The sequence below is a fragment of the Camelina sativa genome, chromosome 18 (genome assembly GCF_030686135.1).
Source record: "Camelina sativa cultivar CO46 ecotype springtype chromosome 18, ASM3068613v1".
Taxonomy (NCBI): Eukaryota; Viridiplantae; Streptophyta; class Magnoliopsida; order Brassicales; family Brassicaceae; genus Camelina; species Camelina sativa.
The window spans coordinates 1,907,142-1,920,509 of record NC_141897.1 but is presented as its reverse complement, the minus strand read 5'-3'; the positions used below and the strand labels follow the sequence as shown (position 1 = coordinate 1,920,509).

At 42.4% G+C, this 13,368-nt stretch overlaps 1 protein-coding gene, 1 non-coding gene and 1 pseudogene across 2 annotated transcripts; 1 reads left to right on the top strand and 2 right to left on the bottom strand.

Moving 5' to 3' along the window:
- Positions 1-3,268: 3,268 nt before the first annotated feature.
- Positions 3,269-3,955, bottom strand: LOC147921370 (uncharacterized). Its single transcript, XM_087497651.1, has one exon. The coding sequence runs from the start codon at positions 3,953-3,955 to the stop codon at positions 3,269-3,271; it is 687 nt and encodes a 228-aa protein (XP_087353777.1).
- Positions 3,956-4,041: 86 nt separating this feature from the next.
- LOC147921369 (uncharacterized) lies at positions 4,042-12,612 on the bottom strand (annotated as a pseudogene).
- A 649-nt stretch (positions 12,613-13,261) lies between these two features.
- Positions 13,262-13,368, top strand: LOC147921368 (small nucleolar RNA R71). Its single transcript, XR_015589896.1, has one exon. It is a non-coding gene; the product is annotated as a small nucleolar RNA R71 (small nucleolar RNA).

Below are 13,368 nucleotides of genomic sequence, written 5' to 3'. Positions count from 1 at the left end.
TGGGTACATAATCAAATGAAACAAAAGATAAATTATTTTGAAAATGTATCTTTACTAATTTATCAGCTCCTTTGTTGTTTGTTCGCTTTGTCCATTGAAACTTCACATTATCAAACTTCTGCTTCCAGTAGTTTATCTCGCGAATCCAAGTGTGCCATTAGAAGCTTTTTGTGGTTCCTTGTGCTAAATGCATGACCTTGATGTTGTCACTTTCAAAAATTATTGTGGTATAGCCTTTCATCCATGCTTGCTTCATTTCTGTGATCACAGCTTGGAGTTCTGCCTCTATGACTGTTGTACATACTTCGCCAATACTACATCCAGCAATGATAAAAAAACCTCTCCAATCTCGAAAAAGCCACCCTGACTGTGATATTTCTCCATTCTGGAAGAATTTGCAGTCCAAATTGCACTTTATGAAACCTTCTTTTGGTTTTGACCACCTGGACATTGTTGAATGATGATGACGTTCTCGTGTAGTATCCATAACAGTTTCTTCATTCCAAGCATCGACCCATTCCATTGCTTCTTGTATCACATAATGTTGATCTTCCTGCCATGTGTGGACTTGTTGTTGATAAATAAATAGATTCCGGCTTTTCCAAATCCTCCATAGTAACCATATTGGGAGCTGACGATCCATCAAAGATGAACTCATATTCTTGCTGTTGTCAATGATGGTCTTGATTCTTCCTATCAGCGTGTTGCCTGGGTTTGAAATATCTGGGAGCAGATGTTGTTGGTTAGTCCATATAGCTTGAGCATGGGGACATTCAAATAGAAGATGGTTGGTAGATTCATCGGTCTGATGGCATCTTTGGCACCGTGCGCTGTTTGTAATCCCTTTACGAGTCAATTCAGTTCCAGCAGCTAAGGCTCCTGATACAACTCTCCAAAGAAAATGTTGTAACTTTGGTGCTGTTTTTAGTTTCCAAATGGCTCCTTTCAGCTCATGATTTATCAAAGGAATGTTTGCATTGTCTTCATACTCTGGTAAATTGGATGCCAACCAGTATCCTGATTTCACAGTGTAGAGTCTAGACTCGTTATAGTGCCATCCCAGTAAGTCCGGTAATTCTGTATTAATCACCTTGATTTGCTGTATTAGACCTATATCTTCTGGCGCTATGGTCCTTCGTAGAATGTCTATATCCCAACCTGTATGCGTATCATTCATTAACTCGCACACGTTCTGTAGATTATTTTGGATTCCTTCTATACATCTTGGTGGGTGAGTCATTAACCAGGGTTCTGTCCTAATATTTGTATCTCGTCCATTTCCAATTAGTACTCTCATTCGTCGTCTTAAGAGATCTCTACCCTCTAGTAATGATTTCCAAATAAAAGAAGCCTTGTATCCTAGTCCAGCATTGAATTTGTTCTGTTCAGGGAAGTATCTGCCATTAAGTACTCGTGCTACTAAGCTGTTAGGATTTTGTGATATCCTCCATACTTGTTTCCCCAATAGGATGAGATTGAATTTTTCAATATCTCTGAAACCTATGCCTCCTTCCTTCTTAGGTAGGCTCATTCTACTCCAAAATACCCAATGCATTGGTTTCTTCCTTTGGTCTTTACTCCACCAATATCTAGCCAGTGTCTTGTTTATATCTTCGCAAATCCCTTTAGGCAGTTTGAAGCAGTTCATCGTATAGATAGGCGTAGCTAGAGCCACCGTCTTGATTAAGACTTCTTTTCGTGCTTCAGATAGATACCGGTTTTTCCAGTTTTGAGTCTGATGAGTAACTTTATCAACAACATACTTAAAAATTTCTTTCTTTTTCTGGCCGATTTGCTCCGGTAGTCCGAGATATGTCCCACCTCCGCCATCACTATGTATGTTGAGTATTCTTATGAGTCTGGTTTTGACATGTTGATGAACCCTTGATCCAAAAGTGATAGCTGACTTTTTCAAATTCACTGCTTGGCCCGAGGCCCTCTCATAAACTGCCAAGATATTCATAATTGTTGTGCAAGATTTCAGATGGGCATGACAAAAGAAAAGTGCATCATCAGCAAACAACAGATGGTTAACCGTTGGTCCTGTATTACTTATCTTCATTCCTTTTAGTTTTCCCTCATTTGCAGCTTTTGTAAATAGATGACCGAGAACTTCCACACAGAGAATAAATAAATAAGGGGATAGAGGATCACCTTGTCTGATTCCTCTTGTTGGTGTAATATGACCCCTCAAAACTCCATTTATTAGAACTGAATAACTCACTGACTCCACACAATTCATAATCCAGTTGATCCAAACAGGAGAAAAACCCATATGTTGCATTGTTTGTCGTAGAAGTTGCCATTCAAGTCTATCATAGGCCTTAGAGATATTTGTTTTGACTGTCATATAACTATTCGCCCATCTCCTTCGTCTCTTGAGGGAGTGAAGCATTTCATGTGCTATTATGACATTATCCATTATCTTGCGACCCTTGATGAAAGCTGCCTGATTCTCTGAAATTATGCTTGAAAGATGACATTGTAACCGTGCTACCAGGATCTTTGAGATTATTTTATAGCTTACATTGCATAACGCTATCGGTCTGAAGTCGCTCATGGTTGTTGAAACCTCAAATTTCGGAATAAGGCAAATGTTTGTATGGTTGAGATTCTCTTTCATTCGTCCTTCCCGGAAAAAATATTTAATCTCTTCTATAACTTTTTTTTTGATGTCGTCCCAAAACTGTTGATAAAACGCAGCAGTGATCCCATCTGGACCTGGAGCTCTATATGCCCCAATACTGAATACTGCATCACTAATCTCATCCTCTGTCACCATTCGTTGGAGATCTGCATTCATGCTAGAGGTAACATTCGCTTGCATACCATTAAACACTTTCGTGTAATCCTGGTTCTTGTCTCGAGTTGACTGGAAAAGATTAGTGAAAAATACTTCTGCAACATCTCCTATTTATGCATCCCCTCTGTAAATCCTTCCAGAGTCTTCAATGGCCATAATTCGATTTATGGCATGTCGTTGTTTTGTCGCTGCATGGAAGAATTTGGTGTTTCTATCCCCCAAAGTTCGGCTTTTTGATTTCCAATGATATTCCTCATCCTTATAAGCTTGGTTCATGTCATAACGGATTCTGTTGATTTCTTCTCTAGTGTGTGAGCCGTTTGTCAAAGCATTATCCAAATCTTTCTTCAAAATATGGATTATGACTGAAGCATTCAATATGTTCTCTCTCTTCCAACTAGCGATCTTTGATCTTGTTCTTTTTATCCTCTCTGAGAATGAACTCTATGGATCTTGATGTTTCCATTATGTGATCATCATATCTCTGAAACCATCTCGTTTAATCAATCGACTATCATATCTGAATGTATTCGTTCGCTGATCTGTTGTGTGGCAAAGACTGGTGACTATGGGTCTATGATCTGATCCTTCAAAAGGTAGAAACTCAGTCTGGGCTGATGGAAAGAGAGCCAACCATTCAGGGTTTGCCATTGTTTTGTCCAGACAACACCATATATCATGCATGTAACGTTTTCCTGTCAAGGAGACATGATTTCCAATTGATTTTCGATCATGAAAATCACAGGTGGTAATCATACGCCTGAAATCTGTGAAAGAACTCTCTGGTCTACGGGGACCTCCTCTCTTCTCCTCATTACCTCTGATTTCATTAAAGTCACCCATTATCAACCAAGGTTCTGATCGTGAATCTGATATGTTTTCTAATACATTCCAGAGATGGTATCTGCGACCCTGATCTGGATACCCATACACAACCGACAAATAGAAGGAGATTCCATTAAAGCAAAGTTGCATATCTACAAGATTAGCTGACTGAGAAACTACTAAAACAGTAATAGTACTTTTCCACAAAACAACAATTCCACCACTTATACCTTGTGGTGGAACTGTTACAAAACGAGAATACCCCAACTCGTGAGCGACTTCATTTATCTTGGCATCTTGTTGTTTTGTTTCCAGTAGGCATAACATGTCCGGGAGATACTTCTTCTGAATCTCCTTAAGCCTTCAAACTGTAAGGTCTATGCCGAGACCTTGACAGTTCCAGCAGGCTGTATTCATGGCGCTTGTAGTGATTTAGGACTCACCGCGCCTCTACACTGAGTGTTCCTGTCTAAGGAACCACTAGCTTCACCACTTTCTCTTATGATTACTTTTGAATGATCACCTACCTCTGTCTGATACTCTGTCTCTTCTCGCTTGCATTTGCCTGTCTCCTTCGCTGCACCTTGAAGAGTTAAGTTGTTTGCCGCCATTACCTCTGGATTGGGGTGGATGTTAGGGTAGTATGTTGTGTATGAGGAACTCCCAGGGATCTCTCCAGTCGCGTTATCAAAGATTGGAATAGGGTTGAAGAGCTCATTCCTATCCATCTCACTGCAAAACATGTTGTATTCACCACCCGTTTCTTCTATATCCTCATCATCCTCTAAGGCATTGTGATCTTGATCAATGTCATCCAGTTCTTCAACACCTTCTGGTTCTTCCACGTCTGGTTGAGTCGCTTCTCTATTGACGTTCTCCTCGACGTCGTCCATCTCTCGAATTATGACTCCCTGATTTTGGTTCCTTGGTGGAATGTCGTCATCTGCTTCATCACCCGACTCTTGCTCCTCTCCACCATTCTGTAGCAGACAGGCTCCTGTGTCATGGGTTAACATACCACAGAGCTCACAAAAGCCCCTCAATCTTTAAAAGCGAAACCACAGCAGGGTGTTCACACCCAATTGGAATTGAAAGTTACGCTGGAAGCGTAACGGATTCTCCACATTCCAGTTAACCTGCACCCTAACAAATTTAACTCTCGCCGTTGCTTCCGCGTCATAGTCCACTTCCATCAAATTTCCAAGTGCACGACCAACATGAGCAATGACTTCTCGACTGAGGAATTGAAGAGGGATTCCCCTAATCTGAATCCAGAATGGGATAAAGTTGATCAATGGAGGATTCTGGAGAGCATTCCAGGGTTGCAAGACCAGCATTCTGTCATTAAACGCCCAAGGATCGCGTCTCATGAATGTCTCCATGGATTCTTCAGAAGGAAAGATGAATTGAAACTGGTTACCCGGGATGATTCGTCAATAAACTAGCCCTGCCTGTCCCCACACCCGGGGGCATTGAAGTAATTATTGAACGGAGATTTGTCTTCAAGGCATGACCGGACGACCCATAAGAATGAATCGGTTTTTCGCCTCTGCCTGAGCCACCACTATCTCTAGGATTTGAACTGGTGCGTCATTAACCCCAAGGTTCAGATCTTGAACTGTCCTTCAAAAGTTGTCTCCATTTTGTGTAAGATCTTATAGAATCGGTAAGGAAAAAGTAAAATCGAACCAATAGCAATGAATGGAAGTGAAGAAACATCCATTCTAGTTCTGTGATAGACAGGTTTTCACCCAGGGTATCAATCCCCTATGCAGTTGTAGTACAAAGGGTTATCAATCCATATGGTTGTGTATTTGCTAGCAGGAAGGATATGATCAGAACAATGCAAGTCAAGCCAAGCAATTAGGGTTTTGGTTCTAACGATTCCTAAAATAAACAAAGTAAAAGAATATAAACAAGTAAACCACACGACCTAAGCACTCGATGCAAGCAATCGAGTACAAGATCGAGTGGGGGGATCGGGTATGCAAGTGAGATATGAACAGCTCGAGGTATTACTCGATACAGGTTATCGTGTACCTGATCGGGTAAGTAGTCGAGTAAGTGAAAGAAATGCAAATAAATAAAATACGAAAGTTCCTAAGGATGGGGGTAATCGAATCCTAAGTGTTCTAGACCAGTACGGATGCCTTACATGCCTCAAGCAATTATTTCCTAGACAATGAACCTCTAAGACCTTGTCACCAAACTTTCGCACTAGCAACAATCAACCTTGAACACATTACCACACTGTCGCACTAGCAATATGAACAAGCAGGCATTAAGAACGATTCATTATTGTCAGTAGACTTATACTCATCTAATTTTGTTACTCAGAGTTAAGTAAACCTCTAGCATTGGCTAAATCAAGCATTTTATCTACTCCTTTCGACCTGTAGCATTTGTAAACGCCCTAGATCTAATCTCAACCTTTCGGTCTGTTGACAACATTAAGAGCACCAATCTAGAAGGAAATCTATCAATCATTTACAATCAACTAAAGCATCCTAACCGATCAAGAACACAAAATCATCTATCCCATCCCTAGAAACCTTACTACACTACTCGGACATAGAAGCGAATAACAAAGCAATCAAAATGAATGAAAATGACATTGTATTAAAAGATAGAGTAGAGTAGAGAAAGTAAAAGATAGAAATCTAAGAAAACTACAAAATTAAAATGTAAAACAAGAAGAAAAATGTTGAGTCGCTCAGTTCTCTCACAGAAGCTCTCGCTCTCTGGTTTGAGGGTCTGCGGCGTGCTCCTTTGCAAGCTAGGGGAAGAGGGGGTTTATATATGGAAACCCATTTGACCTAGCTTCCCAGACCTGCCCGATGATCTACTCGATGGGCTACACGAGGGTGAAGTCGGGTTACTCCTCGGGTGGATCTTCGGGTTGCTCTTCATGCTCTTGGATCTTCCTCGATCGTGTTGGGGTTCGGACTTGTTCTTGCAGCTCGATGGCTCCTTCGGGTACATGCTCAAGTTGTCCTTGTTTTTCCCCATTTTTGGCTCTTTAGCACCTGTTTTCATCCAAAATATGCAAATACAGAAATGCAACAACCTAAATGCTCTAAAAGTGAATTCCTACAGTAAATGACCTAAAAATGCTAAGTTAGAGGTAAAACATGCTAGTCCTCTAACTTAGCATTTTTAGGTCATTTACTGTAGGAATTCACTTTTAGAGCATTTAGGTTGTTGCATTTCTGTATTTGCATTTCTGAACAATGCAAAATATGGACAAAAAAGGATGCTAAAAACATGTAAATTAGAGAGTTATCAGACCCCCAAACTTAAATCTTGCTAGTCCTCTAGCAAGAAAGTAAGAGGGTACGGTTTGAAAGTGGGGACTCATAACCTTAAGATGCTAACCGAAAGATTCAAGCTATAGTCCTTAAAGATAGTTTAATGGTGCTAAGATCAATCAACATACTTACAAATATTTTTCTATGCTTATTACCATGCATCGATCTAGCTCAACCTCCAACTAAAGATAAGGAACATCTCTTTCACATTCAATTAAGTGTTTGGCGAATTCTTGCAAATGGAAGGTGAATCAAGCTCAATCGGTTTGAAGTGTAAGGTTTTTTAGTAAGGTGGTTTCAAACAAATTCTTTGGGTGGTTTTCTCTCATAAGATGGAATGCTAGACAGTTGTGAAAACTATCTAAGACTGAGAACAATTTGGGCATACAAAGCTTAACTCTTGATGATCTACCCTTTTCTCATTCACTCTCATTTTCATTTTTTTATTTATTTAAATCCCCTAGAATTTAAACTACCCACATCTTTGATTTTAACTCTTTTTTTTTACTCCCTAAGTTTTAGACTTTTAAACTTTAAACTTCTAGCTCTCTCTTTTTTTTTTTTCTTTGCTAAACTCGTAATGTAGATATATTCTTCTCTTTCTTTCTAGGAGACTATAGCAAGAATTCTTCTTTTTCTTTTTTTTTTTTACTTAGAGACTTAGAGCTAATTGATTCTAACCTTAGGGACTTTTTCTTCTTCCTTTTTTTTTATTCCACAACCCAACCCCAAATAAACATTCTAACCACCTAACCTTCAAAACTGAATCTATTAGCTAGTTCAAATTCTAACTTAGCTAAATCAAGAGGCAGTTCTTTGTCGTTCTCAATACTCTCAAGGTTTCACAACCTATAGCACAATGAAAGAGGCCTCACTCAACAATTCACAACAAGGTTTGAAAGAAAGGTTTGGGTTCATGGGTAGGACAAACGAATCGGGTTAAACGAAAAGATTGGTAAAAAGTGGAGTGCTAACCCGAGTTTGGAGTTACCAGGAGCAAGTATTCAAATTCCATAAGCAAGACAATTAAAGTTCAAATTAAATCCAATAATATAGAGATGTTCTAATGTTCAAGCAAGTGGAGGAAGCATTCAATCGACAGAAAGGGTCTAAGCAAAGATTTTTCATTTTTTTCCAAAGACTGATCTAGCAACAATGAACTGTGACTAAGAGCTATAGCTTCAATCCTAAGGTTTGATTTTAAACAAGGTGGTTTTAATCATTGTCCCCTAAGATGCATATGCGACAATCCTATATGAAACAAACTAGACTCAATCCTAATATGCAAATGCAACTACATGAACACTCTTTTCTTTTATTTTTCTTAACATTTTTCAATTTTTTTTTTTTTTGGGTTTTTAATGCACATAGATGCAATGCAGACTCAAATGAATAAAACTAGCATGCAAAAATTTGAAATAATAAAAATAAGAAAATAAAACACAATGTTAAATACATTCTAGGACCCTCCCCCAAACTTAAATTACACAGTCCCTGTGTAAATAAAAGTTTGAAAAAGAATCCAAGAATCACACAAAATGAATTAAACTAAATGCAATGTTATATACAAAGATCGGATGAAAGTGGTACCTCATGGGTTGGTGAAGAAGGAGGTTGCAACAGCCTCCATACTCGCCAACGTGTAGCCTGGGTCGTCTCCGGCTTCAGCAGGTGCCGGTGTTTGCTTGTCAGAGAGCTCAGAAATGCGCACTGCCGACTTACTCGGACCAGCATCCGAGGTGTTGATCGAGGGTGGGATCGCGTAGTTCATCGGGTAGGGCATCGGGTAGTACGACGGAAGTGGCGGAAAAGGTCCAGATCCACTCGCAGGGTGCATCGTGTATGGCGTCGTGAATGGCATCTTGTAAGGTGGAGGGAAGATCCCTGTGAACTCACCCGATTGGGTGCTCGATGGGTGCATCGAATAGTTCATCGTGTATCCCAACGGGTTGGACGTAGGGTAAGCATCAGAATGACTTCTCCGCGATGCCTCAGGTCGGGTGATGTTCTCCTCGGCTTGGGGCTCATATGATGATGCTCTGTAAGGTTCTGGAGGTGGCAGTCCTCGAGTTCCTCCTAGCGGTCCGATTCTCCCCATCCAAGTTGGTGCTTGTGCCGAGGTAGGAACTGAGACACAGCTTGCCTTATCTTGCAACTCCTTGATTTGACCTCCCATTGTCTTCACCGAACCGGTAAGATCTTTTACTTTCTTCGCCAAGAACTTGTTCATCCTCTTCAGCCAGTCGATCCTCTTGTGAGGTTCCCTCACTCCAACCCATTGCTTTTGAGAGCATACATACTCCTCAAAATCGAACTCCTCCGAGCTATCTCCCTGTCTCTGCCCGGTATCCTCTCTCTTCTCAGCTTCGGACTCCTCCTCCCGGTTGTAAAACTCCTCCAACGGTGGTGCGAAGTCAATGTTGTCACCCAGCCGAACCTTGGTGCATATGACATTAGGTAGAACCATTTGAGCAGCTCCGGCGGTTGGATGGACAAACTTGAACAACGTCATGTCATTAGGCCTCTCATGGGCCAAAAATCTCGCCAGCACGAGGTAGTCCGCATCCAGCCATCTTGGTTCATGAACAATTCCTTTTAAGGGCACGTCGCATGCCACTAGGATCGGTGTGACTAGTCCCCCAATGGAGATCTCTCCGCCTCCTTCTCTTCTTTTCACGGCCCATGATTTCAGGTAGAGGAATTGATCGAGTAACACAAACAACATGCTTGTATCCGCAACATCTCCAACTAGTGGTGTACCATCCCTAGTATTGTGCAAAACTCCACACAGTGCAATATCTAACAGCTGGAGCTCATGGTCGTTCACATTCCCAGTCTCTTTTCTAGCAAAAAGAGTGCATGCAAGGGACTTGTGAAAATACCTCAAGACAGGGCTCTTTATTTGAGCGGATTTGGAGCTTGTGGACTTGTAGGAGTTCTTCTCTCATATTGTCAGCCATAGGGACCTCATTTCTTCTTTGCCTACCTCCATACCTTCCCCACTACCAGATTTGAAGCTATACAGCTTCTCCATCTCTTTGAAACTAAGTCGGTAGTCCTTAATCCTCGGGGAGAAGGTGATGAACCCGATCCCCCCATCGGGTAGTAAGGTTGGGTGGTCCTCGAAATAGTGCAGCTTCTAGGTTGAAAGGAAGTGGACCGTCTCCTCCTCATATGCTTCAAGGTGGGCTCGCATCAATTGGCCCAAGTGGCACATATCGAACAGGTACTCGACGTCTCTAGCGATGCCCAATTGCTTCATTGTTTGTCGGTGAGGGTAGCGGGTACCAACAAAACTCATCTTCCGGAAAAACTTGAAGAGTCTTGCCGGAGTATCCACCTCCTTCTGCTTTAGCCTCCGAGAGGCTTGGCGGGTCCTCTCTCTCTGCTCCTCTTCTCTCTCTCGGTCCTCCTCCTCAGCGTGTTGATCCTCTTCCTCAACTGCTCTCTCAACCACTTTCTCACCCTTCTCCGAAGCCGTTCTCTTCCCCCTTGCAACCGCAGCTCTGCTCCTTGATCGAGAGGTTTGGATCTCCCCTTGCTCTTCTCCTCCGGCATCAGAATCAACCTCCATAGGGTTGGTAAGTGTCTTTTCGGACGTAGACAGGTCCCTACGTCGAGGAGAACGGCAGACAGCACTCGCCATTGGACTCGGTGAGCGAACTCGGGGGCCTACTCGATCGGTTACTCGAGAATCAGGTCGGGTGGTGGATTGGGTTGTGCATCGGGTTGGGGAGGCTAAACGTCCACCCAACGGTTGGGAATGTGGAACGTTTCCTCTTCCTTGAGACTCTCGAACTTCGACGGCATCACCTCCGGTTGTAGCAGCGGCGGAGGTTGATCTTCTTCCCTTCCTTTGGTAGATTTTAGCGATTGGCTCCATGTTTGATTCCTTGAGAAGAAAAAGGCTAAGTTTCGAGGTTAATAGGGTTAGTCCCAAAGTTCGAATAAAGCACGAGTTTGAGAGAGAATAGAATAGAAACTTTGGAAAGCAAAAACTCTAGGGTTGAGAGATACTTATCGGTGATGGAAGGGGAGAGAATGTCGAAACCCCTTAAATAAGCTAGGGTTTGGTTGGTGGGCTTCACTGAGAGTGGGCTTCCTTGTGGGATTCGGACTCCACTCGCCACCTGAGCAGGGACATGATCAGGCGCGTCGAGTACGGTGTCGGGTTGACCCTCGGGTTCCTCAATTTTCCTCTTCTTAATTTTCCATTTTTTTTTTTTTTATAAAATTGCAAAAAGAGAAAAAGTAAATAAAAGTAAGTAAAACAAATAAGCTAAAATTAAAAGATACCTTTGGGACTTCCTCCCAAGTGAGCTTGTTTAAAGTCACTAAGCTTGACTCTTCATGCTCCTTAAGCATGAGGTCCATGTGGAAGAGGTTCTGGAATCCTCTCCACTGCAGTAGGCTGGTTCAACAGATTTTCCAGGTCTTGTCCAGGTTCTAAGGCAAATGTGGTGTTGACCTCTTCAAGATGTTGCACCTCCCTTTGCTTGGTCTTTGTAAAGAAAGCTTGACCATCAATGGTTGGCCTCTTAATCCCCTTCTTCACATCAAACTCCATCTTGAAATGCTCACCATGTTCTATTCTGATCTTGCCTTGCTTCACCTCGATCACAACACCAACTGTTGCCAAGAATGGTCTTCCTAGAATCAGCGGATCATCCGGTTCCTTGTCTATATCGAGGATCATGAAGTCGGCAAGCACTTCTAATCTTCCAATCCTGAGAGGCAGGTTCTCCAGGATACCAATCAGATGCCTCACTGTTTTGTCGGCCAGAACCAAATACAATTTACTTGGTTTAAAATCAGTGAATCCTAGCTTGTTGGCAACTGAAAGCGGCATAATGCTAACTGAAGCTCCAAGGTCGCACAAACACTTCTTGAAGATCCGAAGTCCTATCGAACACGGCAAGGTGAAAGAGCCAGGATTTTCAAGTTTTTCCTCAATTCGCAGCTCAGGATCCAAGCAAACTCCACTTATCAGAATTTCAAAACCAATCTCCTTGACAGCTTCCTTGAACTCATCCTCCAATCGAGCTGCTTCCTTGGCAGCTTCCTTGATGAAGCTCGTGTGGGAGCAAAAACTTAGGTGGTGGAGCTTTACGCTTAGCCATTCGCTCTGCAAGCGCCTCCAGCTGGATGTCAAGTGCAGCATTGAACCTTTCCTCTAACTCCCCTTCTACTAGTGCAGGTGGTTGAGGATGATCTATCTTTTCAACATCTACTCGATGCATCATCCGATCAACACCATCATGTAGGTCATCAGGTTCCACTTCGGGTTGTTCTTTGGTTTGCGATTCTCGAACCAGTTCTCGATCATCAACTCGATCAGTCTCTTCGGGTGAAGACTCGGGTTCATACTCGGATATGTAGTACTTGGCCTCATTTCACATTGGGTGTTCCACCTCCTCCCCATCTTGATCATCACTGTCCCCAGTGAGGTAGTCCTCATAGTCATCATCAAGGAAGATGGCTTGAGCAGTTGCATAATCCTTGGGGGTTTTGAACAGCTTTACCTGGGAGTTGGTTGATCTTTGGGGCTGGTTGGTTGTTATGATTGCCTTCCAGGTATCGAACCTTTGTGTTAAATGATTCGTACTTGGCATTGAGATCATTGTACCCTGAGTCGATCTTGTTGCTCATCTCTGCGAACCGTTTCGCGATGTCCATAGAAGCGGTAGCCTAATTCTGAATCATTTGCTGAATGAGACTGCGTAACTCAGCTTCTTGTGATTGGTTTGGTGGACCTTGGTGTTGTTGGAATCCAGGTGGTTGGTTGTAGGTTCCTGAATACTGCTGCTTAGGTGCATAACCTTTGGTTGTATTGGACAAAAGGCTTCTGTTGGATCTGGTTCCCTTGAATTGCAGATGGATAAGTTTGGTCCTGAGGATTCGCAACATTCGGGTTCCGATAAGACAGATTCGGATTCGGCTTGAAGTTGTTGTACCCTCTGTTGTACCCTCCTTGGTTGTTGATGTAGTTAACATCCTCTAGTTGCTAGTCTCCCCATATTGTTGTGGAAACTGCTCTTCCTCTAATATAGCATGAACATGCTTCTGCTAGTTGAGGAGCTGATCGAGCTTGTCCTTGAGGGCTTTCATGTCCCTCTTGTACTTGGCATATTCCTCTCCTGTAGATCGCACAGAGCGATCATATTCCTCATTGTAGTTGCCATCAGATTGAGCCAAGTTCTCAACTAGGTCCCAACCTTCATCAACATCTTTGTTGAGGAAGTTACCATGGCTTGCGGTGTTCTGCAACATCCGTATCTTGGGGACCACGCCTTGGTAAAGTGTGCTCAGCAATGAAGCATTACTGAAGTCGTGATGTGGACATCGAGTAGTGTATCCCTTGAAACGTTCCCAAGCTTCACTGAACGTTTCGTTGTTCCTCTGAACAAAGCCGGAAATGTCATTTCGCAGCCT